General features: G+C 46.1%; 1 protein-coding gene across 12 annotated transcripts in view; it reads left to right on the top strand.

Annotated features, from left to right (window-relative positions):
• GNAL (G protein subunit alpha L) overlaps window positions 1-25,327 on the top strand; it is a 146,151-nt gene that overhangs the window by 21,089 nt on the left and 99,735 nt on the right. For 2 of the 12 annotated variants that reach the window (XM_072828683.1, XM_072828684.1), the window contains 5 exons: window positions 14,947-15,170; window positions 22,917-23,163; window positions 23,383-23,455; window positions 24,182-24,236; window positions 24,384-24,503. In XM_072828683.1, the coding sequence (XP_072684784.1) occupies window positions 23,022-23,163; window positions 23,383-23,455; window positions 24,182-24,236; window positions 24,384-24,503 (390 nt within the window). In that variant the 5' untranslated portion in view covers window positions 14,947-15,170; window positions 22,917-23,021. The other 10 variants (XM_072828687.1, XM_072828689.1, XM_072828686.1 and 7 more) reach the window with 10 other exon arrangements.

The following is a 25,327-nucleotide window of genomic DNA, read 5'->3' as shown; positions in this document are numbered from 1 at the left end:
TCTGTGCCCTCTGGTTGCTGTCTCCTCAGCTTTACTCTGCCTTTGCCCCTAGAATCCCTTCCCTACACCCGTCAATGGCTAGATCCTCCCCATATTTCAAAGGCCATCTCATGCGTTACCTCCTCTTTGAAACCTGTCCTGATCCCTTCTGTTGGAGATCTCTGTTCATTTTATATGTACTTCCCTTATAATATCTTTTACCTTATATTGCAGATATTTACAAGTTTAGCTTAAATCTGTAATCAGAGTGTACATCCTATGGGAGCCATGTCCATTCTGTTTCATTTCTGCGGCCTCCATACAATCTGGAAAAATCTAACACCAAATCAATCAGAAAATAACCATCGACAAAACAGAAATAAGAACATGGACATCCCACTCTGTGTTTTCATTTCCATCCAGAAAGAGTATCATCTGTTCTTCTTCTTATTTTTTTTTTATTTATGATAGTCACAGAGAGAGAGAGAGAGAGAGAGAGAGAGGCAGAGACATAGGCAGAGGGAGAAGCAGGCTCCATGCACCAGGAGCCCGATGTTGGATTCGATCCCGGATCTCCAGGATCGTGCCCTGGGCCAAAGGCAGGCACCAAACCACTGCGCCACCCAGGGATCCCTGTTCTTCTTTTTTTAGTTGAAATATAATTCCCATACCATGAAATCCATTGCTTTTAAAATTGTACAAGTCGGTGGTTTCTCGTGTATTCACGAGGTTATGGAATCATCACCACTATCTAGTTCCAAAACATGTTCACCCTCCCCACAAAAGAAATCCCCTACCCATTTTCCACCCCCTGCAGTCCTTGCCAACCACTAGTCTATTTTTCTCTCTTTTTGGAGTGGTCTATTCTGGGCATGTCACATCAATAATTGTACAATATGTGGTCCTTGGTGTTTAGCTTCTTTCGCTTAGCGTGATCTCATCCATGTGTAATGTGTATCTGTATTTCATTTCTTTTCATGACCTAATAATAGTCCACTGCATGGATATGCCACATTGTTGGTCCATCCATTCAGTGATGGACATATACATTATTTCTACTTTTTAGCTGTTATGAAGAATGCTGGTGTGAACATTCAAATACAAGTTATTGTCTGTATGTATGTTTTCACTTCTCTTAGGTATATATCTAGGAGTGGATTGCTGGGTCATATGGTAACTCCATCTGACTTCTTGACAAACTGTAAAACAGTTTTCCAAAGCAGCTGAATCATTTTACATTTCCACCAGCAATAATAGTAGGTTCCAGATTTTCCACATCCTCACTACCACTTGTTATTGTCTGTCTTTCTGATTTTGCCATCCTAGTGGGTGTGAAATTGCTTGCACTGTGCTTTTGATTATTATTTTCCTAATAACCAATACTGTTTAGCATCTTTTCATGATGCTGATTGACAATTTGTGTCCTTTTTTTTAAAGATTTTATTTATTTATTTATTTATTTATTTATTTATTTATTTATTTATTTATTTGGGGAGAGAAAGAGAGCATGCACAAGCAGTGGGAGAACAGAGGGAGAAGGACAAGTAGATTCCAGGCTGAGTGTGGAGCCTGCTGCTGGCTCAATCCCATGACCCTGTGACCAGGACCTAAGCCAAAATCAAGAGTCAGGCATTCAACCAACTCAGCCACCCAGGTGCCTCCAAAATTTGTGTCTTCTGTAGAGAAATGTCTGAATTCAAATCCTTTGTTCATTTTTAATTAGGTTATTTGTCTTCTTACTGTTGTATTGTAGTAGTTTCTTAAATATTCTAGACTCGAGAGTCTTTTATTCTTAACCACATGCAACTCTCCACTTTATTATTTTTTTTTAAGATTTATTTATTTATCTTAGGTGGGGAGGGACAGAGGGAGAGAATCTTAAGCAGACTTGCGGTGAGCATGGAGTCTGCTGCGGGGCTCAATCCCACAGCCCTGAGATCATGATCTGAGTTGAAACCAAGAGTCCAACACTCAACCGACTGAGCCACCCAAACACCTCATGACTGCACTTAATGTGCTAGCCCATGGGATATCTGCTCAGTAGTAGCCAATTTTAGCCTCTATTGTTATAATTTTAATTGCGTCGTACGTCTTCAAGTTTCTAAATATGGACCTTTACCAACATTTACAAATTTAGGGGTTATATATTGAATTTTCAAAACAAATTAAGATGTCAGTATACTTTGGATCACTGTTTTATCAATGTCAGTGTTAAGTCAGCAGAACCCAATAACTGATGATGAACACAATAATTTATTTTTTTGAGGTAGATTTTAATTAACACTTGTTTCCCAGATATTATGTATGAATGATGTTATTTGGTATTAATTTATAAAAGGAAGAAAAAACTTTAAAATTGTAACCATTTATGTATCATGGTAGAGCTACATTAAAAATAAGGAATGTTGAAAGCAAATTAGTACTTAAATATTTTCAGTAAGATTTCCCATTGTTACTGAATAATGAAGTTGTTACATTATGGAGAACAAAATTCTAAGACACAGTAGTTTCTTTTTTTTAATTTATTTTTTATTGGTGTTCAATTTACTAACATACAGAATAACCCCCAGTGCCCGTCACCCATTCACTCCCACCCCCCGCCCTCCTCCCCTTCTACCACCCCTAGTTCGTTTCCCAGAGTTAGCAGTCTTTACGTTCTGTCTCCCTTTCTGATATTTCCCACACATTTCTTCTCCCTTCCCTTATATTCCCTTTCACTGTTATTTATATTCCCCAAATGAATGAGAACAACACAGTACAGTTTCTATTTTAAAAAAATGTATGTTGGAACTTCTCATTCTATTCTGTATCTTTTTTTAATTTATTTTTTATTGGTGTTCAATTTGCCATCATATAGAATAACACCCAGTGCTCATCCGTCAGGTGCCCACCTCAGTGCCCATCACCCAGTCATCCCCACCCCTCCCCGCCCACCTCTCCTTCCAGAGTTAGGAGTTCATTTCCCAGAGTTAGGCGTCTCTCATGTTCTGTCTCCCTTTCTGATATTTCCCACTCATTTTTTCTCCCTTCCCCTTTATTCCCTTTCACTATTTTTTATATTCCCCACATGAATGTATAACAGCTAACAGCAAGAACATAAGCAGAAATTCAGGGACATTCAAGAAGACAGGAAGATGGCAATATTAGGAAGAGATGGGGAAGAAGGGATGCATAAAGGAGATGCTATGTATTTTTTAAATAGGCGTTTTCTGAGCTTTGATTAACAGAAATAGCAAGCAGAGGGGAAAGGAGAAATGAAACTGTGCACCGTCCTGCGGGGAAGGAACAGCAGGTGGTGCCTGGCGTCCCGCTGGCGCTTGAAGCTGTGACAGGCGCTGGGGCCCTGCGCTCGCGGTGGGGTTATTCCCAGACGCGGCCGCCAGGTGGCGCTGTGGAACAGGAAAGCGCCGAGGGCCTTCGAGCCGGCGCTTCTCGCAGTCGGCCACCTGGGCACCCGTGACCCTCTGAGCTGGCGCTCGGTGCCCGAGGTGGCTGCCGCCAACCTCGCATTCTGTTAGTGTACTAAGCACTTACAATGGCACTGAGAGATTCTCTCCATTACCTTGTGTCAAAGGGAGGTTAAAGCGATCTGTCTGGTGCATGCATAGGAGATGGGCTCTTACGGGGCCCCCGTGGGTGAGGCCTCCGTGCCTCTTACCCGACACCCAGCAGCGTGCTGGATGGGAGCTGCAGTTAAGCCAGTAGCAGGTCCCACCCCTCATTTGTATGTTCTCTTTTTTCATCCTCCGGGAATATTTTTTCTGTGCTAAAGAAATTCAAGCCCAAGACTTGTGTTCACAAGTGGTTCTTACATTCCTGGTCAGATCATGCACCCATCCATTCTGTAAAAGAGCTCCCATCATCTCTATCCCAGAGAAAGCACACCGCGGGCTAACTGCCACCTGACTTCAGTTTTGTCCTACTTCTAATAAGTGCTCCACATATTAAAATTATTTTGAGGGATCCCTGGGTGGCGCAGCGGTTTAGCACCTGCCTTTGGCCCAGGGCGCGATCCTGGAGACCTGGAATCGAATCCCACATCGGGCTCCTGGTGCATGGAGCCTGCTTCTCCCTCTGCCTATGTCTCTGCCTCTCTCTCTCTCTCTCTCTCTGTGTGTGTGTGTGTGACTATCATAAATAAATAAAAATTTTAAAAAAATAATCTAAAAAATTTAAAAATAAATAAATAAATAAAATAAAATTATTTTGAGACCAAACTTTCCCTGTTGCGGCCCTGCTTCCAACAGCTCTGTGACTTCTGCTGTCCTCAGGGTAAAGAATAGAATCCTTAACAGAATCCAGAGCTAGTCAGTGTGTGAGTCCCTTCCTCCTTGTGACACCTGGCATGTCATCGGCACTCAATAAATACTTGGGGAGATCAGTGATAAAATCCACACAAGCAGAATCCAAATATCAGGCAGGTGAGAAGGTAAAGAGCTGACGGAGAATTAGCAGTGAAGAAGTGCTGACTGATGTATTGAAGTCGTACTGTGCAACGTTGTGGGCAAGTCTGCACGAGTGCTGACTTGCAGAACATCAAGACTGCAAGACTTTTCAAGACTTTCATGTTCCCAACTCACCAGGAAAGATTAAGGGGTGGGAGTGAGGGTGGGGTGTCTCCTGTTCTGGGACAGGTGCAGCTGTCTTCCCCGAGGCTCAGTGGTTCCTTGGTGGAGGTGAGGGGGAAGCAAGAGCAGTAACCTTTTCTTTATGCAAAAGGACCAAATCACACAGACTGGATTGGGTTGAAACCATCATCACTGGAGCTCTGAGGGCTGAAAGCAAGGTGACGTGGCCCAAAGGAATTGCTCTCAGGCTCCAACCAGCTCGGGGGACCTGATGGTGCCTTGATTATTTACATACGTAGTAAACATATGATCAACTAGATTCAAAGGAACCAAACTTTGGTTCATATACTTTTTATAGTATATACTATATACTGTATGTACTTTTCTATACTCAGCTTTTAAAGGAAAACGAGAGGTGGTGACAAAACAATGACGACACTCCTCGTGTGCAGTGAATCGGGGATCAGTAAGGATTCACTTTCCTCCTCTATTGTAGGAATTGTGCCTGGAGTTGAGTGTGGGTTTTTGTAAGTATAGGGCTGTATTTTATATTTCTGTTCCAATATACCAAATCAAAAACCAGCAGCAGCCAGGAAGGTCACATTCCTCGTCTCACTATACTTCACCACTCATCCTGTAGCACTAATTCTCAGTTTGGGATTGGTGGAAGGATGGATAACCAGAGGTCCCTGGAACATCTGGATCTGGGAACTAGAGCGTGGGGACTCTGGCTGAAACCTGAGGCCCTGAATGTCAAGAGCTTTCTCCCACACTGACCGTGACTGCGTATTTTATTACTTTAAGCAATATTGTCAATTATTTTACATAGGACTCGCTAGCCTCCTCTGTCTACTTCTGCATATGTTTGAAAATTTCCACAATAAAACCTTTTTTAAAAAAAGTCTCCTTCATGCAAGCATTTCATTATCATACAAAAGAACACAACAGTGGAGAATGTAGACTTTTGATCATTTCTTCTGGTTTCTACAAGATCCTATAAAATCAAGGAAAGGTAAGTTACTTTAGAAATACTTTATTTGGTTAAGCAGGAATGCCAAGTAATGTTTCAGAAATATATCCAATGGAGGTTGAAATATTTCCTATTATTCTTAATTAGAGGGAGGAATTCATATGCAGTAAATAAAAATTCATATGCAGTAATAAACTCCTTTTCCTTTATGGGTTATAGACTTTAAAAAGATGATAATAATGTTCATGGAAAATCTATGTCCATAAATATATTGCTTCAGATTTCTAATATCATAGGACCACCATTTAGGATATAGTGAACAGAAATGACTGTGAAACATGAATAAAACTGAAAGAGCTGAGTGTCAGGAGTTTAATGTCCACATTGGTGCGGACAAGTACAACACCCAACAAAACTAGACACAGTGGGGTAGAGATCGCCACAGGCATCCTGGGGACTGTGGGGAAGTCATGGGCTAGCCTAGGATCCTAACCACCTCGTGGCACTGGCTTTGGGTTCCCAGGGGAACACCACCTGTCCCTGGGGGAGGCTGCCCTGGAGTCACCTGTCCCTGGGGGAGGCTGCCCTGGAGTCCTTCTTTCATTCACTCAGTAAACAGCATGGATCTGACAAGCCTTGTAGGAAACAGCATTTGGAGGGGCTTATTCTGGAGAGACCAGGCATTCATAAAATCACAGCAATGAGGGGGAGCATTAAAAACCCTGTGGGATTTCCCTGAGATGAGTCACCATGGGACCAGGGTCACCTTGGGGCAGGAGACACTGGCAGGGGCCCAGGCTTGGGAGAGGATTTGCATAGATGCAGAGATGCTGTTGGCAACCTTTTGACACAAAGAGAGAGGTGAACTAGCGGGGAGGGGAGAGGCTGGCCAATGTGAGGGTTGGCAGCCAGGAAGAGTATTAGCCAGAGATGCCGCTAAGGGAGGAGGGCTAAGTGAAGAGGGGGCTACCGGGGACAGATAATTTCATAATTTCAGGTGTCCATTGGTCTCCTTAATTTGAAAGAATACAAAATAGGGCCACCAGGGAGGCTCAGCGGTTGGGCATTTGCCTTGGGCTCAGGGCATGATCCCAGGGTCCAGGGATCAAGTCCCACTTCGGGCTCCCTGCAGGGAGCCTGCTTCTCCCTCTGTCTGTGTTTCTGCTTCTCTGTGTGTGTGTGTCTCTCATGAATAAATAAATAACATCTTTTAAAAAAAGAAAAGACAAAATAATTGTAAAAAGGGCAGGGAATGCAGAAGGACAGAAGCAAAAGCAAAGGCCTCCCCTTCCCCTGTGCCACCAGTCCCTGGGGGCCCTCAAGCCCTCTGCGCGGTGGAGAGTCTGTGACAGAAATAACTTTAGACAGCAGGCTAGCGCATCAGCGTTGTTCTGCAGCCACTGGGGACCTGACATAGCATGTCACTGCGCCTCAAGATCTATTACGTTTTCTTTCCACGGGTGGGTTTAGGTTGCTTTATTAAAGATACTTGTCTGCGGTTTTCTTTCTTTTTACTGTGGAGGCCTTGATTTTATTTTTAACTAATTTGAAAGTTAAATAATAAAGGCAATCTCCTGAATGAGGATTTGAAGAAACACCATGCACCCTTGACGACGCCCTTGTAGAGCATCTGTCCTAAAAGATTTGCACCAGGATTCTACAACCTGTATTTGCAAAAGGCCCTTAGGGACGGGCATGTTTCTGTAAGGAGATTTTGCTGTGTTGTTTGGAAGCTGCTGGTGATCACATCCTCCTTCAGCACATGAAGAGCATCCTTCGTAGTTTTCCCACATCAGCCGCAGGGTGGACATTCCCCAGATGTACTAAAGAGACAGACATGACAACTAAGTGCTGTGTAACAGAGGGTCAGCTCCTGAAAGAGGGATGGCGGGGATGGCTCTAAGGGACATCACTCCTTCTACTGGTAGACTCTGAATATAGACTGTAGATTAGCTGATAGGACTGCAGCAAAGTGGGGCGCCTGGGGGGCTCGGGCTGGAGCATCTGCCTTCAATTCACAGCATGACCCTGGGGTCCTAGGATCGAGTCCCGTGTCGGGTTCCCCACAGGGAGCCTGCTTGTCCCTCTGCCTATGTCTCTGCCTCTCTCTGTCTCTCATGAATAAATAAATAAAATCTTTAAAAAAAAAAAAAAAGACTGCAGTGATGTTTATAGTTCTATGAGAGAATCATGTTCTTAGGAAATATGCATTGACAACAACATGTTGGCATCTTACTCTCAGTTCTGGAAAAAGTGTGTGCCTATGAAGTATGAAAACACAGAGCGTAAGATAAAACAAATGCAGCAACATGCTAACAATGAAGGCCCTGGGTGAAGGGTGTGCAGAAAAATTTGATACCACTCTTAGAGTTTTTTTAAGAATTAAATGTTGAAAAACATACACATAGCCAAATATTTATGTGGTGACATCGGAATTAGTTTGTACGTATCTTAATCATCCTTGTGGAAGAACAGCTTGCTTCTTTGCGATAATGACCTGCAAATGCCTCATGTATGTATAGTCTTCTAGTCAATTCGAAGGACCTCGAGCAAGTTTTCATTCCCCCTCTCCTTGACTGCCCAAGTTCTTGCAAGTTTTTCTGAATCTTTCTCCCTTCCACTCTTCCTTGTAATGTGTCTTGCTTTCACCACCCTGGCTGGGCCTCCAGTTCTGTGCAGACTGAACCCCTCCCTAATCTTTCCAGCATAAGGTCATGCTTCCTTCTGAAAGCACGGCCACGTCAGGTCACAGCCCACTCAGAACCTGACGGTGTGCCAAGGCGGCTAAAAACAGTTGTACGGATTTTCAACCCTACGGTGGCACCTGACAAACATAGCAGTGGTCTCTGAAATCTGGGTGGCTCTGCTCCTAAACCATACCTGGCACGGGGACACACCAGCCCAGAGGAGGGACCCTGTTTGGGTCAGGATCCTGGCAGAAAACAAATATCCCATTCAAACCAGGTTACTTAAGGGGGCTTGCTGAAGGTATTATTCATAAAAGTTTGCAGAGGGCTCAGGCAACCAAAAAGGGATGGTGCCGCAGCCCAGAGCTGGCAACAGCAGGGAACCATCGCCAGCCCAGGCCTAAGGGGCAGGAGCCCACAGCAGTTGTTGGAGCCAAGCAAAGGGCCTCTGGCCAGGAACTGCGGCTCCCAGTAGAGTTAGGAAGCCACAGCCAGACCATAGCCTGGCAGGGAGAGGGCTGCGGGAAGCACTCTGACCCCCACCCCCCACCCATCTGTCCCCTCTGCACCCCCTGGGAGCTGGGAGCCCAGACCAGACAGTCTGCAGAGGCCAGCCTCCTGGTCTGCAGAACCAGGAGAAGGCCCAGCATGGGATACCTTTGTGCGGCACATAGGGTAGTGGACTTAGGGGCTAATGGGCCTGCTGGTGCCTCAGCACTGCAAGGAGACAGGCCTGACTTATGTTTCTTACTTGAATACTTGAAACTTCCCACAGACGGAGCCTTCCACAGTTGTCTCTCCCAGCTCCCTGGCTGCAAACTTCCAGGTCACTGCTCCCCAACCTGAACACAGCCTATACCCCCACAAACCTTGGCTGGTGGTCTCTCTTTTCCCCCCAGGGGCTTCCTTCTGACAGGCTTTGGGCCCTTCCTGAGCACAGCACAGACCAAGGTACCCTCCAGCTCGTGGCCTCCGTGGCTTCACCGCCTGTAACCCGGATTGTCACCTCTGTTATGGGCAGTTATGAATCCCTGGGGGGGGGGTCAGATTCCAGTCTTCCAGAGGGGAGGATGGTGTCTGGAAGGTCTCTCCTCCCATGGGCAGAGCCCAGGTGGACAATGCCCCCAGCCTGTCTGCCTCCTAGCCTCAGGGCCCTTTCCCTTGGACCAGTAACCCAGTAGGGAATCAGAGACAGCCCCTTCCAGGCCACGTGGCAAAATTGTGTTGTGAGCCCCACATGGAACAGCTGAGGACCAGTTTGATGGCAGCAGGACAGCAAGGGATTTTGGGGGACTCAAGACCTGCAAGGCTAAAGGAACTCTAATAGTCACAGACGCTGATGGGGTCAGATGCTCTTATCTGTCCAACATTCACACCACGTTATTATTGTACCCCATGCACTAGATGCACCAGCAAAGGACATGAACAGAAACATTACAGATGTGTAGGTTGTTGACTGAACAAGGGCACATAGCCTGAAGAGAAGTCTGTGCAAACCTAGATGCCCTAGGGACACTTGATTCTTTTTCTTTTTTTGAAGATTTTATTTATTTATTCATAACAGAGAGAGAGAGACAGAGACACAGGCACAGGCAGAAGGAGAAGCAGGCTCTACGCAGGGAGCCCAATGCGGGACTTGATCCCAGGTCTCCAGGATCACGCCCTGGGCAAAAGGCAGGCGCTAAACTGCTGAGCCACCCAGAGATCCCCAGGACACTTGATTCTTAATGCATTTTTGAGCCTTTCATGGAGCATAGAATCCCTGTGCTGTTGCTTTAACTTTTTATTTGGAAGTAATTTCAAACTTAGGAAAATTTCAGGTGTAAGAAGAGTACAAAGAACTCTCAGAGGGGTGCCTGGGTGACTCAGTTGGCCACATGGTCAACTCTTGGTTTTGGCTCAGGTCATGGGTCATGGAATCCAGCCCCACATCAGCTCTGTGCTCAGTGCAGAGTCTGCTTGAAAATTCTCTCCCTCTGCCCCTCCCCCCAACTCATGCACATGTGTGTGCTCTCTCTCTCTTTCTCTCAAATAAATCTCCAAAAAAAGACCTCTCAGCTACCTGTCGCCCAGATTCCCCTGTTGCCAGCATTGGCCACATATGCTTTATCATTTGCATTCTTTCTATGAATCTTTGCTATAGATACAGAGATAGGAATTTTTCTGACTCCTCGGAGCCTCAGTTGTCAACATCGCGGGCCCCCACTCCTTGGAGACTTCTGTGCCCGCGCCCCAAGAACGGTGTGCACTTGTCTTGCACCATCGCGGTGCAGACAGCAACTTCAGTGGGTTTCACACTGACACCGTGTCAACGTGAAACTCACTGAACAGTATCTCTCATTGGCCATCTGAGTTCCCGGTTCATCGGTTGAGCCGATTGTCCCGTGTAGCGTTTCCCTCCGCCCGGCAGCCGGCTTCCAGCTCTCTTTCGTTGCCCTTGACCTGGAACATCTCCACTCTCCTTCTTTGCCTTTTATGATGTTGCCATTTTTGAAGAATTAATCCCTCCTCCCTTTTGCTAAATTTCAGGGTTGCCTGATGTCTCCTCCTGACGTAGGTTCCAGGCTATGCCTCCCGGGCCCGAATGCTACCTAGACGATGGGTGGCCTTTGCAGGGTCCACATCTGGAAGCACAGGACGTCCTCGCCTCCTCCTTTGATGGTGTTACTTTTAATTACCCCGATTGTCGTCTTGTTTCTCCACTGAGGAGTTACTGTGTTTTACTCTGCACCTGGTTAGCAGTCTGTGGGGGGCCACGCAGAAATTCTGTTCCTAGTGAAAATGTTCCTTGCGGCTGACTCAGTTGGTGGAGAATGCAATTCTCTATCTCGGGGGTCATGAGTTCAAGCCCCGTATTGGGTGTAGAGATGACTTTAAAAATAAAATCTCTGTTAAAAAAAAATTGTTCCCCCAGATTGACCCTCCATTGCTGGGTCTTGCCTGACCCAGACTTCGCTATGCTGGTGGCAAATGCTGATTCACCCTCTCCAGGACTCTGTTCACATTCCCTAGGGAATTAGAGACATTGCTAGCTAGCAAGAACCCTCCCTTCTCCCCCATTTATTTATCTATTTGTTACTGGCACAGACACTTAATATTCCTACATTTCGCAGGGGTCTAGAATTCATTTCTGTACCTCGACATCTGGGTGCTCACACCATCCGAGATTTGACTAAATGAGAGCCCCTTCAATCTGGCTCTTGTGTTCCAATGACACACCCCCCAGCAGTCTGTAAGCACTTTCTTACTTTTCGGCATAACAGTGTTCCAGGTTTACCTTGCAGATACCCTGTCCCCCCAGACTGATATCACTCATTTCCCTGAGGAGCCCTGGTTCCTTGCGGTGATAAGCAAGACAAGTCAGACGTAGGCAGGAGATGTGCTCATGGCTACTGGAGCGTCTTAACTCCTTGGCATTTTCAGCAGACGAAACAAAGAAATGTATGTATGTACATCTGACCCTTGAACAACACAAATTCATACTGCATGAATCCACCTTTATGTGGATTTTTTTCAATACAGTACTGTAAATATATTTTCCTTGTGATTTTCTTTTTTTTGTGATTTTCTTCATAACATTCTTTTCTCTGGCTTACTTTATTATTAGAAGACAATATATGATACATGTATATGATACATATAACATACAAAATATGTATTTAATCAATTGTTTATGTTAACTGTAAGTCTTCTAGTCAACAGTAGGCTAATAGCAGTTCAGTTTTTTGGATTTGGGTTTTTCAACATTTTATTTATTTATTTGAAAGAGAGTTTGAGAGCAGGAGCGGCAGAGAGAGGGGCAGAGGGAGAAAAAGGGAGAAGCAGACTCCCTGTTGAGCTGGGAACTTGACGCAGGGCTCCATCCCAGGACCCTGAGATGAGGGCCTAAGCCAAAGGCAGACGCTTAACCACCTAAGCCACCCAAGCACCCCTATAGTTAAGTTTTTGAGGAGTTAAAAGTTGTACATGGATTTTTAGCTGAGTAGGGGGCAACACCCCAACCTTGCAGTGTTCAAGGCTAACTATATATACATATATATGTATACAGCATACAAATGTACGCACATATGTACCCATGACTATGAACATATACTATGTTTTGGAAATCATGATTTCACAGAGGCCACTACAATCCTAGTTTATCCTCACAGGCTTTCCCTTGCCTTCCTTCATTCTGTATTTGTACGTCATTCTTCCTTTCTGAAAATCCTGGCTGTCAATAACAACATCAACATATTTTTGCATTTGCTCAATCCTTCAATATATCTAACATGGTTTAGGATTTATCTGTAAAAGGGGTTTATCCCTTTTGAATGTCAGTCTTTCATTTATGTACAGTTTAAATCTGTCAAATTGTTCCTACTTAATGACAAATGTAAACAAAACACGTAAGGGCAAATACAGACCGATATCAGGCTCTGTCTCCCTTTTTCTTTGTCAGCAGCCCTGCAAGCTTTAGGAAGAGCCATCCCAACTTTTCTGTGAAAGCTACATAGTTCCCACCCGTGGTAAAATGTGTTTATGTTCCCTTCCATTTCATATACAATCTGACTGTTGTCACAGGAATACTGTTGCTTTAAACTCTGTAACTAAGCCAAATTCTAAAAGAAACCAGTTGCTAAGGCAACTGGGCAAAGAGTTAATTAATTCATCACTCATTATATGCAGATTAATCTGCCTAACCGAGTTAGAAGGTGGGCTTGTTTGATTTTTCCTTTCGTAATTAGTGGAAGAAGAATGATGTGATTTTTTTCAATTTGTAAGGACCGGAGAGTTCCTTCTGGAAAAGGCACAGGCTCTGTGATCAGACGGCTGCTTCACCGCTCTCGGGACCCTGTGGGGCCTTCAGACAAACAGCCTTATTGGCACAATGTGGACGATAATGTGCACCTTGTAGGCTGCAATGATGATCAGATGAGATGCTAGAAATAAAGCACTTTTCAGTATCTTTTTAAAATTGAGATGAAAAGGGACTATCAAAGGTTAGCATGCAGTTCTCCAGGAAAGGAAATGATATTCTTTCTTCACTTTTATAATTGACCACACACACCCCCTAGGTGTCCCACCCACTGTAGTAATGCCTATAGAATTCAGAGAACTTTACTGCATTTACTTGATTGCATGTCTACCCCTCTCTACTAGACTGGTAAATTGATTGAGGTGGGGGATAATGTCTGATTAATCCTTATGATCTCAAGGCTATGTGTGTATAGGCATTCAAAAAAAATAAAAATAAAATAAAATAAACCTAATGGTGAATGAATAAATGCACTGGTCCCCATAGAAAGCATCCTTCCAGCCTCCATCAGTCCTTCCCGCTCTACATTGCCACCTGCCGGTAAGAAACTATAGTTGCAGCAAATGTTTCTAAACAACGACTTGAAGTTTCTTGAACTATAATCAGAAAAGTGGAAACAAATATCCTGAAACCACAATAAAGATTTGCACCATTGTCATGATGAAGATTCTACATGTGGATTTTTTCCTGTTTTTCTTGTGTAAAATACGCAGAACATAAAATTTACCAGATTAACTATTTTTTTTTAGATTAACTATTTTTAAGGGTATAGTTGGGTGGCATTAACTGCATTCCCATTGTTGTGCAGCCACTGCCTCCGTCCACCCGCAAAACTTTTTCATCCTGCCAAACAGAAAGCCTGTGCCCATTAAACACCTAATCCCCATTCCCCCGCCCCCAGCCCCAGGCAACACCATTCTACTTTCCGTCTCTCTGAATCTGACCACTCTAGATCCCTCACAAAGTGGGATCCTACGTGTCCTTTTGTGCCTGGCTTTTTTCACCTAGCATGTCTTTAAGGTTTATCCATGTTGCAGCATCTTTTAGAATGTCCTTCTATTTTATTTTTTTAGAGAGGGAGTGCATGTGAGCAGAGGGAGGGTGGGAGGTGTGGAGGGAGAGGGAGAGAGTCCTCAAGCAGGTTCCTCACTCAGAATGGAGCACCCCCCCCCCCACCGGGCTCTATCTCCCGACCTGGAGATCATGACCCTAGCCAAAATCAAGGGTCCGACGCTTAACCAACTGAGCCACCCAGATGCTCCAAAATGTCCCTCCTTTTTAAAGCAGAATACTATCTTATCATACACATAGACCACATTGTGTTTATCCATTCATCCATTACCTGTGGGGTTTTTTTTCCCTATTTGCAATATGTCTCATTGCCTTTATGTTCCCACCTAGCAGCTAGTACTTTGCTCAGCTGAGTGTACGTAGACCCCTCAGCAAATCAGTGCCGACTGCTCTATGCCTCATTGTTCATGTGTCCGACTAGTAGAAAAAAATCAAGAGTTCCTCGAGGACAACATGCTGCTTCATGTAGAGAAGTTACATGGATATGTATTTGTTAATTGATGTTGAATGATAACATTACTGCGTTTATTGAGAGCTTGCTATTTGCCAGGCACTGTGGTAAGATGAATTGACTCATATCATTTTCACCATAACTCTATGCCACTGTCCTCACTCATTTATAGAGAAAGGAACAGAACCACACAGCAGAAGAGGGATGTGAGCCCAGCCATTCTTGCTCCGCAGCCCCTGCTCTTAACCATTAAGCTATACACAGTCACCAGAGAGCTTTTACCTTAAGAAAAGTTGCCATACCAAGAATCTGTATTTTCCTGTGGTTTATTGAGATCCCCCCACCTCAGAGATGTAACGTGTGCTGTGTCCCTCTGCCTTCTGTACAGTACCTCTTCCCTCTCCTTTGCTTTCATTACACAGATTTTCCTCACCTGAAGGGTGTTCTTTCTCCCTACCTGGCCCGACCCCCCTTTCAAGACACGCCTGGGGTCCCTCCTGTTTGGTGAAGCTTTTGTGGATCCTGTGGACCCTCCCATCCCCCCAGGGGCTCTACGACACCTTCCAGCCCTGAGTTCCTGCGTATCGTCACTTGTCCTCTGAAGGATGAGAGTGTGCTAGTCTTATGTCCCCACCTGCTCCAGAAGGTAAAAAATTGGCCTCAGCGTCTTCTTATCCTGTTTATGGTACATCTCTGCGGATGATGTAGGAAGAGATAAACATGAGCTCAATGCCACGAATCTACGTTGTATAGATACAAAACTGGATTCTCTTAGCTGTCTTGCCTTACAGCACGGTTTACTGGATTTGCTTAAATTATGAGAACAGTTGTGAGGTAGGTAGGCATTGCTCAAGTCCAACCCTACATCAGTGTGTTAAAACAAGGATCCATGGCACCCTGGCTCCTGAAGCTCTCACATCGCACAGGGGCGCTTCACTGACCCGGAGAGAACATGGGTAAGCATTTACACAGCACATGGCATTGTTTGTCTCTTTTTGCTCCAAATCAGGGCAAGAGGGTGATACACTTTGTTTTAAAAAATAGGTTTGAAGAGAACTCTTTCTTAATCATTAGACAGTGATTCTTATAACCCCAGAGATTGCATGAGATTGAATCTTAAAAAAGAAAAAAAACTTGGTGAATATAGTTATTGAGGAATAGAAAACTCTTGGTACCTAGAACTAAGTGCTAAAACTAATTTAATCATTTTTAAAAATGCCTTAAGATTTAAGCTTTATTCAGGAAACCGATTCCTAACTACAGAGAACAAACTGATGGTTGAGGGGGGGACGGGAGGAGAGGGGGGTGGGTGACACAGGTGCGAGTACTAAGGGGGGCACTTGTCATTAATACCGCAGTGTATGGAAGTGTTGAATCCCTGGATTGTGCACCTGAAACTAATGTAACACTGTATGATAGCTAACTGGAATTAAAAATAAAAACGCTTAAAAAATTCAAGTTTTATTCGCATATGGTAGATTTGTTTGCAAGTTCTACATTTCATATCTGATGTTTGTGAATTAGTAAAGAAAGAAATATCTTTGAAACTGTTTAAACTATCCTTGCAACTTTACATCAGTATCAAAGTCTCTGAATTAGACAACAGGGGCCTGAAAATCTGCTGTAGTCCCAGATTTTGTCAGGCTAGTTAAGCTTGAGGATAGGGATTACACAGCTAGGGACGCTGATCTTCACTGTTTGAAGGCTACTTTTTTTTTTCAAGATTTATTTATGTATTTATTCATGAGAGGCAGAGAGAGGGGCGGGGGGGAGGCAGAGACACAGGCAGAGGGAGAAGCAGGCTCCATGCAGGGAGCCCGATGTGGGACTCGATCCCTGGTCTCCAGGATCAGGCCCTCCCTGGGCTGAAGGCTGCGCTAAACCGCTGAGCCACCCGGGCTGCCCAAGGCTACTTTTCTCTCCTCTTCTGATCCTTGAGCTCGTTATTTGATTTCTGTTTAGGAAACGTATATTAAGTGCAACTTTGATACATCTGTTTCCTCTTGCAGTATGCTGACAGTCCACAGACTGCCCTTCTGAGGTCGGCTCATCACCTGACCCCGTTTGGTGGCTTTCACAGACATTTTGAGCTGCAAAACTGTACTAGTTTCATCCTGTGTGCAGATTTCACATTGTGCTTTGTGGGATTTTTGTTGTTGTTTCATTTTAGCTTATTTAGTAGCCTCTCAACTCATGGTTTTATATTGTACTTAAACTCCTGTCTGTGACACTGAGCTGTGTATTCCAATGAGGATATTTCAGTCCTGGGTTTTTGGCTGCAGGGTAGTCAAAGACGATTAACATACCTTTCCTAGTGATTCACTGCTATTTTGGTTAAAGTTGTGGATGGCCCTTCCAAAACCTACTTAATATTACTTTGGCAGTAGGAATAAGGAAAGGAAAAAAATCATTTCAATGAATTCTAGAGTATTTGATTACAGACTATTATGGACAGAAAGGGTAAATGGAATATGTTTCCCTGATTTTCTATTTAAAAAATGTAGAACTTTTTATCACAGTTTTTTTTTTTTTTTTTTTTTTATGATAGTCACAGAGAGAAAGAGGGGCAGAGACACAGGCAGAGGGAGAAGCAGGCTCCATGCACCGGGAGCCCGACGTGGGATTCGATCCCGGGTCTCCAGGATCGCGCCCTGGGCCAAAGGCAGGCGCCAAACCGCTGCGCCACCCAGGGATCCCTATCACAGTATTTTTAAAGTATATGATAATCAGGTCATGGGGTGAGCTGTGCTCTGCTGCTAAAGGGAAATAATCTACACAGTTTATTTCCACCAAGACGCTTAAGAAATAAAAGCAAGAAAACACCAGCAAGTTGTCTAAAGTGACACAGAGCGCCATGAGGGCTCCGTGCACACCGTCCATTCAGCCTGTGGCCACGCTGCCACCCTCGGGTTGGCAAAACCGGCTGCAGCTTGTAGTTTCTTGGAGAACTGCCCCTGCATTGAATAAGTAACTGTTCACCTTTCCTAAACTATTTTGTTCTTTTCTTCTAAAACTTTTGATCTATCGGTCCTAAAAATCTTAGTGCTGTTTTAAGCTTTTGTAACCTTGAAAGTATAAAATGCCACAAGACCAGTTAATACATTTTTTAAAAGAATTTACTTATTTGAGAGAGCTAGAGAGAGCACAAACGGGGGAAGGGCAGAGGCAGAGGACGAAGCAGGCTCCCCACTGAGCAGGAAGCCCCAATGTGAGGTTCAATCCCAGGACCCTGAGCCAAAGGCAGACGCTTAACCAACTGAGCCACCCAGTCGCCCCCCAATTAATACATTTTAAAATAATGATCTAGACCTGTCATAAACTGAAAGTTTCCTTGAATTTTTCACCCAGCTGTTAATTCAGCTTCTGTGGAGAGTCCCCTGGTAGTGAGAAACAAACGCTGTTCTCACTGCTGTCATGGACTTGAGTCCAACTAACCAGGGAACAGGTGGAGTTTTTTTCCCCAGCATGTGCCAACTTCAATCAGAGGGTCTGAAAGAAAACCAAATTTTAAAATCATTATTCAAAATTTACAAAACTAAGTGTAAAAGAAATTTAAATGAATTTCCAAACGCACTAACACTTGAGACACCCCATCTATCTTAAATATCAACAAGAGTGAGGAAGATGCCACTGTGTTTGACCTTCGTCCTTCTGCCCCCAACTCTAGGCCTTCCCAATTTCCCCCGTGGGCCCAGGGCCTTCCTCTGCTGCTAGGCAGTCACAGGCCGTGTGGACCTGCGCCCTCCGCATGCGGGCAGCAGCGGGGCGCCCCTGCATGCGCTTCCCACATCCCATATCCCGCTTCCCGCATCCCGCTACCCGCTTCCGCATCCCATATCCCGCAACCCGCCTCCAGCATCCCGCCTCCCGCCTCCCACTTCCCGCATCCCGCCTCCAGGATCCCGCCTCTCGCTTTCCACCTCCCGCATCCCACCTCCCGCAGCATCCCGCCTCCCACTTCCCACCTCCCGCATCTCGCTTCCCGCTTGCTGCATCCCGCCTCCTGCATCCTGCTTCCCGCATCCCCCTTCCCGCATCGCGCCTCCCGCCTCCTGCCTCCCGCATCCTGCTTTCCGCTTTGCCTCCCGCCTCCCGGCCTCCCGGGGAGGGCGATGCTGCCGCACAGCCGTTGCCTGGCAACAGAGGCTGGCAGTGCCAGCAGCTCCAGGATGCTCCCCGCGCCCCCCCAAACCCCCTACCCCCACCCCCCACTGCAGGTGAGCCGGCTGGGATTCTGGATTCGGATTCCATGGTTTAAAACACCAATGAGGCTTAGTTTCCCAGACCACAGTAGGACAAGGCCAGATGATTGGATTAAGGGGGGGAAAAACGAGTGTCTTGATCTCCTACCTGGTAACAGACTAGGTAAAACTGGCTTTGCGTTTCTTGTATATATAAAAAAAAAAAAAGTTGCATCACTGTATACAAGACATTACTTTTCTATTTTAGAATGTTTAGCAGTGTGTTGTGGAATTAGTGTGGCTATGACAGCCAGGATACAAGGGTTTGTATCCCAGGTTCACCTTACTCGCCCCTCTAAGCTTCTGTGAAGTAATGGTGGCAATGGTTCCTTTTAGGGCTATTGCAAACACTACACAAATTATTCCGTGTGACAGACTAGCACAGAGCCAACAGTCAGTGAACAGCTAGTAGAAGCTAATTCACACTGAACATATTATTATTATTATCCTGATACATTAACCTCTTGAGTGTATTATTCATCATATGTGATCATCCAACTTTCATTTGAATTCCAAACATAAAAATTTATCTTTAACCCTGTTTAATGATAAACTCAGGTATATTAAAATTTTTAAGAGTTTATTTGAGCAAAACTTGATTCGAATCAGACAGCATCCCATCTAACTGAGAGAAAGGAGCTGCAAGGACCTGCAGAAAATGAAAGACTTTGAGGACCGGTAGGGAGCAGAAACAAAGAAACTATACTAGGATAAAAAGCAGGCTGGTTATTTCAAGGTTACTTTCCATAGGGGAGGACAGGGGTGTGCGAGGCCGATTCCCTAACTAGTGATGATCAGACGATTCCAGATTGACAGATTAAGGATTTCATTTCTAGGGACGTCAAAAGTGTAATTGATTCTCAGCTTGGTGACAAGCAACATTAAGGGCCCTCCTAATGCCTGGATCTGAATAAGTGGAAACTTTTTGCTGTATTTTTAAGGTAACCAAATTGTTAGGCTGCCTTAAAAGTGTGGGCTAACTTAATCCCCCCTTTATAAATTTTCATGGGATTTGTTTTGAAACTTTTTCTTCCAAAAGTCTCTGGCATCATAAAAAAATCTTGGCATTAAGAAAATTAACAAATCTTTATGAACATCCCACTATACTATGCAATTTAACAAATCTTTATGAACATCCCACTATACTATGCAATTTTAAATATCTTTTTTGCCTCCTGCCTGCCCCATCAGCCACAGTACATGCCAGATTGATATTACCACGTGTGAACATTTGTGTTAACTCAAAAATGTGAGGCCTGGCAACAGTGATAGATAGTCCCCTTCCACAAAACTAGAACTTTTAACCTAGCTCAGAGTATAGCATGGCACTGCATGTTTGCTTCTGCCTGAGTCAAGAAGAATGATTTATTGCTCTTGGTTTTTTAAATGTATGAATATTTTCAGTATAGTACTAAATTGGTCAAAGTACTTCTTGAACTTAAAATCCAATGACAAATTCCCTTCATAAGACCACCTACTTCAAGCAGGAGTTATCTTTGGCTTTCAGGAATTCATTCATCCATTCGACAAAGATTCCCGGGGCAGCTTCTCCAGGCCACTGCTGGACAAGACACAGGTGCAGCAGGTGTAAAAGCCAGACTCAGGCCCTGCCCCCACGGAGGCCACAGTGTAGCTAACTTTGGAAAAAGCTGTAAATACAATCCAAGGAGCTGGTGAGACAATAGAGCATGGGGATGGGGGCCTAACACTGAATGTGGAGCAGGTAGTGAAGATAGAAGGATATTTAGGAGGTGGCCAAGTGAAGAAGATATTCCAAGGATTACAGAGAGAAGCAGCCTGTGAACCCAGGGGGATGAGCTAGGGTGTTCCAGAAGTAGAGCTGGCAGGAGAATCAGGGCAGTGCTGGCAAGGGGAGAGACTTGAGAGCTGAGGTCACAGAATTTACACCAACACAATCTTGAAGTACCACGTAAGTGGTGGGAATGGACATGGCAGATCCATATTGTCACTGTGGCAACACCAAACACTAGAATAAGTGAGCAGGAGGCCATTGCTGAAATCCACGTTAGATTAGTGGCCTAAGACCACGGTAATGGAAGACAGGGTGGAAGGGACAGGACAGATATTTGATATTTAGGAAAGAGACTCCATGGGACACAGGAACAGTTGGGTTTGCAAGAAAGGAAAGGAATCAGGAATGAGTCCCACGTTCTAGTTTAGATAATCAGGGGCCATATCACTGAAAAAAGAGAGGAACAAACTGGAGGTGTGAGGGTGGGTGTTGGGGGTGAGCTCAGCCCTTGGCAGATAGAACTGAGGATCCCCAGGAAACATGGAAGTGGAGGTATCCTTGGGGATGGCCGTGGGCAGGAGAGTGAACTGGGCTGGAGATGTGATGTGGGCATAGTCAGATCTGCACCCGCAGACTATGGAGGATAGGGTCAGCCCCACCAGGGGAGAAAGGGTGGGTGGGCCCCAGGCACCTCCACCAGCCTGAGGGGGAGTAGGACATCACAACCACCAGGTGATGGAAGCCAAAGAACAAGATTGTCTCAAAAGAGAGTCAGTGCCAGCTCCATGGAGAGGTCCAAAAAAGTAAAGACCAAAGTTCATGGATGAAATTTAGTACCTGGAAGGCCCCTGATCATCCTCATGAGAATGTTTTCAGTGTAGCGAGGTGGGCCAAAGCCAGGCTCCAGGGAGCTGAGGTGTGAACAGGAGGGAAGGAAGGACAGGCCAGCGTCAAGTTCCCTTTTAAGCCCTTGGCTGCCTGAGGCAGGAGGGAATGTAATGGCGCTAACAAGGAACCTGAAGTGCAAGGAGGTGCTGTTGGATTTGAATGAGACCTGCCGACGACGGAGAGGCCCGCCGCGCCCCGGGCGCCCCGCTGACTGCCTGCAGAGGGAACCGGGCAGAGGAGCCTGGGGAGCCCGCCAGGTGGTGTCTGCTCTGTCAAGATCAGGCCTTGCTCACGGAGAGAGGACGGTGGGCTTGGAGGACTCTGGGCCGCTGGAAGACAGCCGCACAGGGGCACGCGAAGGATTCGGTGTGAGGGCCCCGCGCCCCGGAGCGCGGACACCGCCCCGGACTCGTGCCTGCCGCGTGGCCTCCTTTGCCGTCCTTCCCGCAAGTCCAGGGATGCGCGTGCAAGGCTGCGGGCCGACGGACGTCTCCGCGGACTGGCTGCAGCAGTAACGGAGGGAACTAACTGGCAGCCCGCACGGGGAAGGAGAACCAGACCCATCTCCGCCCTCTTGGGTTCGAGGCCACAGTGTCTCCTAGGAAAGTAGTAGGGCTGTTCAGAGAACTGCGAGGGAGGAACGGGGGCTGGAGATAAAGACAAGAGGCTAAGGGAGGCGGCGGCGTGGGTGCGCTGGAAGAGTCTAGAAGATGAACGGAACAAAGGCGGTGTGACTGGTGAGCCTCTTGCAGATCCTCCTCCCTGATAGAATATGCATGATCCTGCGCGAGTCCTCGCCTGCCTGGGAGCAGGAGGCGTCGGAGCCATCCCTCGGCGGGGAGCGCACGCCCAGACCCAGTCTCCCAGGCGCGGGGCGCGAGCGAGCACGCGGCGGCGGTGCGGACCCCGCGCGGGTGAGCCTCCCGCGGGCCGGGCTCGCAGAGGTCAGCTCCCGACCCCTCCAGCACCCCCGGCGCTAGCGCCCCAGAGAGACCCTGCGAGCAGGCCAGCCCCTCTTTCCTGCCGAGCCGAGGCCCGGGGGCGCCCGGAACCGGGAGGGGGCGCGCGTCCGACGGCGGAGGCCTTGCGGGGCGCGAGCGGCCCGGCAGGTGCCCACAGGAGCCCTCAGGGGACCCGCGGCGCGGTCGGTCCGGCCCGGGGCGGCCGCTCAGCACGCGGAGGGGCTGGGGCTGCGGCTCGGGCTCCGCGGGGCTCCGGCAGGGCGCTCCCCCGCAGGCGGGGGCGGGCGGAGCGGGGCTGCGCGCGGGGACGCGGGGCGAGCGCGGGCGCAGCGCAGCGCAGTGGAGCGCGGTACGCTCGGCCCCGTCTCCCTCCGCGCGGTGCTGCGCGCGGGCAGAACACTCTAAGCTGTGTCTTTAAGAAGCATTTATTTGGCTCCGCGCGTTTCCTCGCAGCCTGTTTAGTTGGGAGTTTGCGGTGGGCAGAGGGAGGGTGAGGGAACGCCGGTTCCGATCGATCAAGCCCCGAGAGACCAGAGCATCTCTTTCAGCAGCGGGGAGGAGAAGCCGTCGCTCGACCCACGCGTACCCACGCCTCCCTATTGCTTTTTGGGCGAATACCTAACTCTGCCTGACGTCCCTCCAAGCGGCCAGGCATGGGGTGTTTGGGCAACAGCAAGACTGCAGAAGACCAGGGCGTCGATGAAAAAGAACGGCGCGAGGCCAACAAGAAGATCGAGAAGCAGTTGCAGAAGGAGCGGCTGGCGTACAAGGCGACCCACCGGCTGCTGCTACTGGGTAAGGCCGGAGGGCGCGCGGCGACTCCCGGCCCGGCGGAGCGCACTGCCCCCAGCGCACGGCCCCGCGTGGAGCAGCAGCGAGCGCGGGGGCCGGGCCGGGCCGGCAGGGCCCGCTGCTCCACGCGCGATGGGGTGGCGTAGTTGCTGCCCGGGTTGGCACGAGATGTGGCGATGGCGTTGGGCCACAGCCCACAGCATCGTTTTTATTTGTTTGCAGGGGCTGGTGAGTCTGGGAAGAGCACTATCGTCAAACAGATGAGGATCCTGCACGTCAATGGATTTAATCCCGAGTAAGGAATGATCGGTCTCGCTTTTGCTTCCAAACTGCATGCAAACTTTTCCACTTTCCTCAGCATTCCCCAAAGTGCTTTCTCTAAACAGTTAATTTGATCATGGATGGGGATGGGGATGGGGGTGGGGGTGGGGGTGGGGGTGAGGGTGGGTGGGTGGATAGAAGCCTGTTGTCGAATTTGGTACACTGAGGCAAATCCTTCTTTTGGTAGAGTCTAGGTGAAAAAGTAAAATAATTTGCTTGACAAAATATGATTCATTAGATATTCTTGAGGTATTGATCTCTTTATTATTGGTACTGCGCTTAGCACACTTAACCAACGTGTCATTTTATACTTTTCTCTATATCCTTGGTCTGCCTCTCTTTCTATTCGTAACTATCAACATATGAATAATTCAAATAGAATATATTTACAAATGTAGCTGTATAGTTCTTATATGCAATACTCATAACACCTTTACCATGCCTTGTGTAACCTGTGTAGCTGTTTAAACTATAGATTGTAATGTGTGCAAGTTTGCTTAGTGTACAAATTAGAAAAAAAAAAAAGGCATCTTTTCTTTTCCGAGTTAAAAACTTTGCAGCTGTTGTCATGGGGGTTGGTGTGGACCTCTAGTAAAACCAGTCTAGCCCCATGCTGCAGCTGGAAGCTTAAATCTCACTCAGCTGATTCAAGTCAGTTCTAAAGGCAAATTAAACTAATAACAATTCTGTTTTCATATAGGGAAAAGAAACAGAAAATTCTGGACATCCGGAAAAATGTTAAAGATGCTATTGTGGTAAGGATTTTTTTTAATGTCTGTTTAGTAGAAAGGTTAAATACTCTGCTCCCTAAAAATATATAAGACAGAAACTATATATTTCAGTTGTCATACATGAAGCCTAAATATTATATTTATTCATATATTTTTTTCATTCCATTTTAGACAATTGTTTCAGCGATGAGTACTATCATACCTCCAGTTCCGCTGGCCAACCCAGAAAACCAATTTCGATCAGACTATATCAAGAGTATAGCTCCTATCACCGACTTTGAATATTCCCAGGTAAGTAAATCCTTCTTGAAATATTTTAAATGGTGGAAGAGAGAACCATTCTTAATGAGATTGCTTGAGAATCAATGTTAATATTATTTTATTCTTGATTTTCTTCAAAATCTAGCTCTCTGAAGAAATGCTTTCTTTCATACCAAAATACTAACGATGGTTAAAAATGTTAAAGACAATAGGATTGTAAGAAATACTTTTATGAATGCATTGGTGAGGATGGTAATCAGGAAAATAGCCTACGTTTAACACGTTTAACAAATATTGATAGTACTTTTTCCTATATGTATTTCTAAATTAACAATTACGTAGTTTCCCAGATAACAAAAGAATAGAAATTACATGAGCAGAGAGAAATATTTATGGTGATTGCTTCCGTGGGAATAGTAGAACAGAATTCAGTTCACTCTTAAGATGCATAGCATATCCTGTAGCTCAACAAGAAGAAAATGCATGCTGTAAATCACATGGATCACTTCTGAGTGTTTATCTATGGTGGGGAAAAAATGTAGTTTGCTTCACATCTGCAGGATTTTCAGTCACTTTCCTATTCCCTTGGATGGCAGTATTGCTTATGTGAAAGGGCGAAATGAATAGTAATTTTCTCTTGTCTGATGTATACGCGCACACACACACACATATCTTTAAAATATTGTTATCTGGTCATTTGATTAAGCATGACTCAAAGGAAATTATATTTGTTAGATTGCTCAGGAAATCATTTTTTCTTACGGTTGCGCCGAAAGAGCATAGTGTGTGTGTGTACACAGCAGTAACAGAATTTCAGAGGTTTCATTGCCTGGCACAGTGCTCTTGAGACATTT

Source organism: Canis lupus, chromosome 6 (assembly GCF_048164855.1).
Source record: "Canis lupus baileyi chromosome 6, mCanLup2.hap1, whole genome shotgun sequence".
Classification (NCBI taxonomy): Eukaryota; Metazoa; Chordata; class Mammalia; order Carnivora; family Canidae; genus Canis; species Canis lupus.
This window is presented reverse-complemented; position numbering and strand designations above follow the sequence as displayed.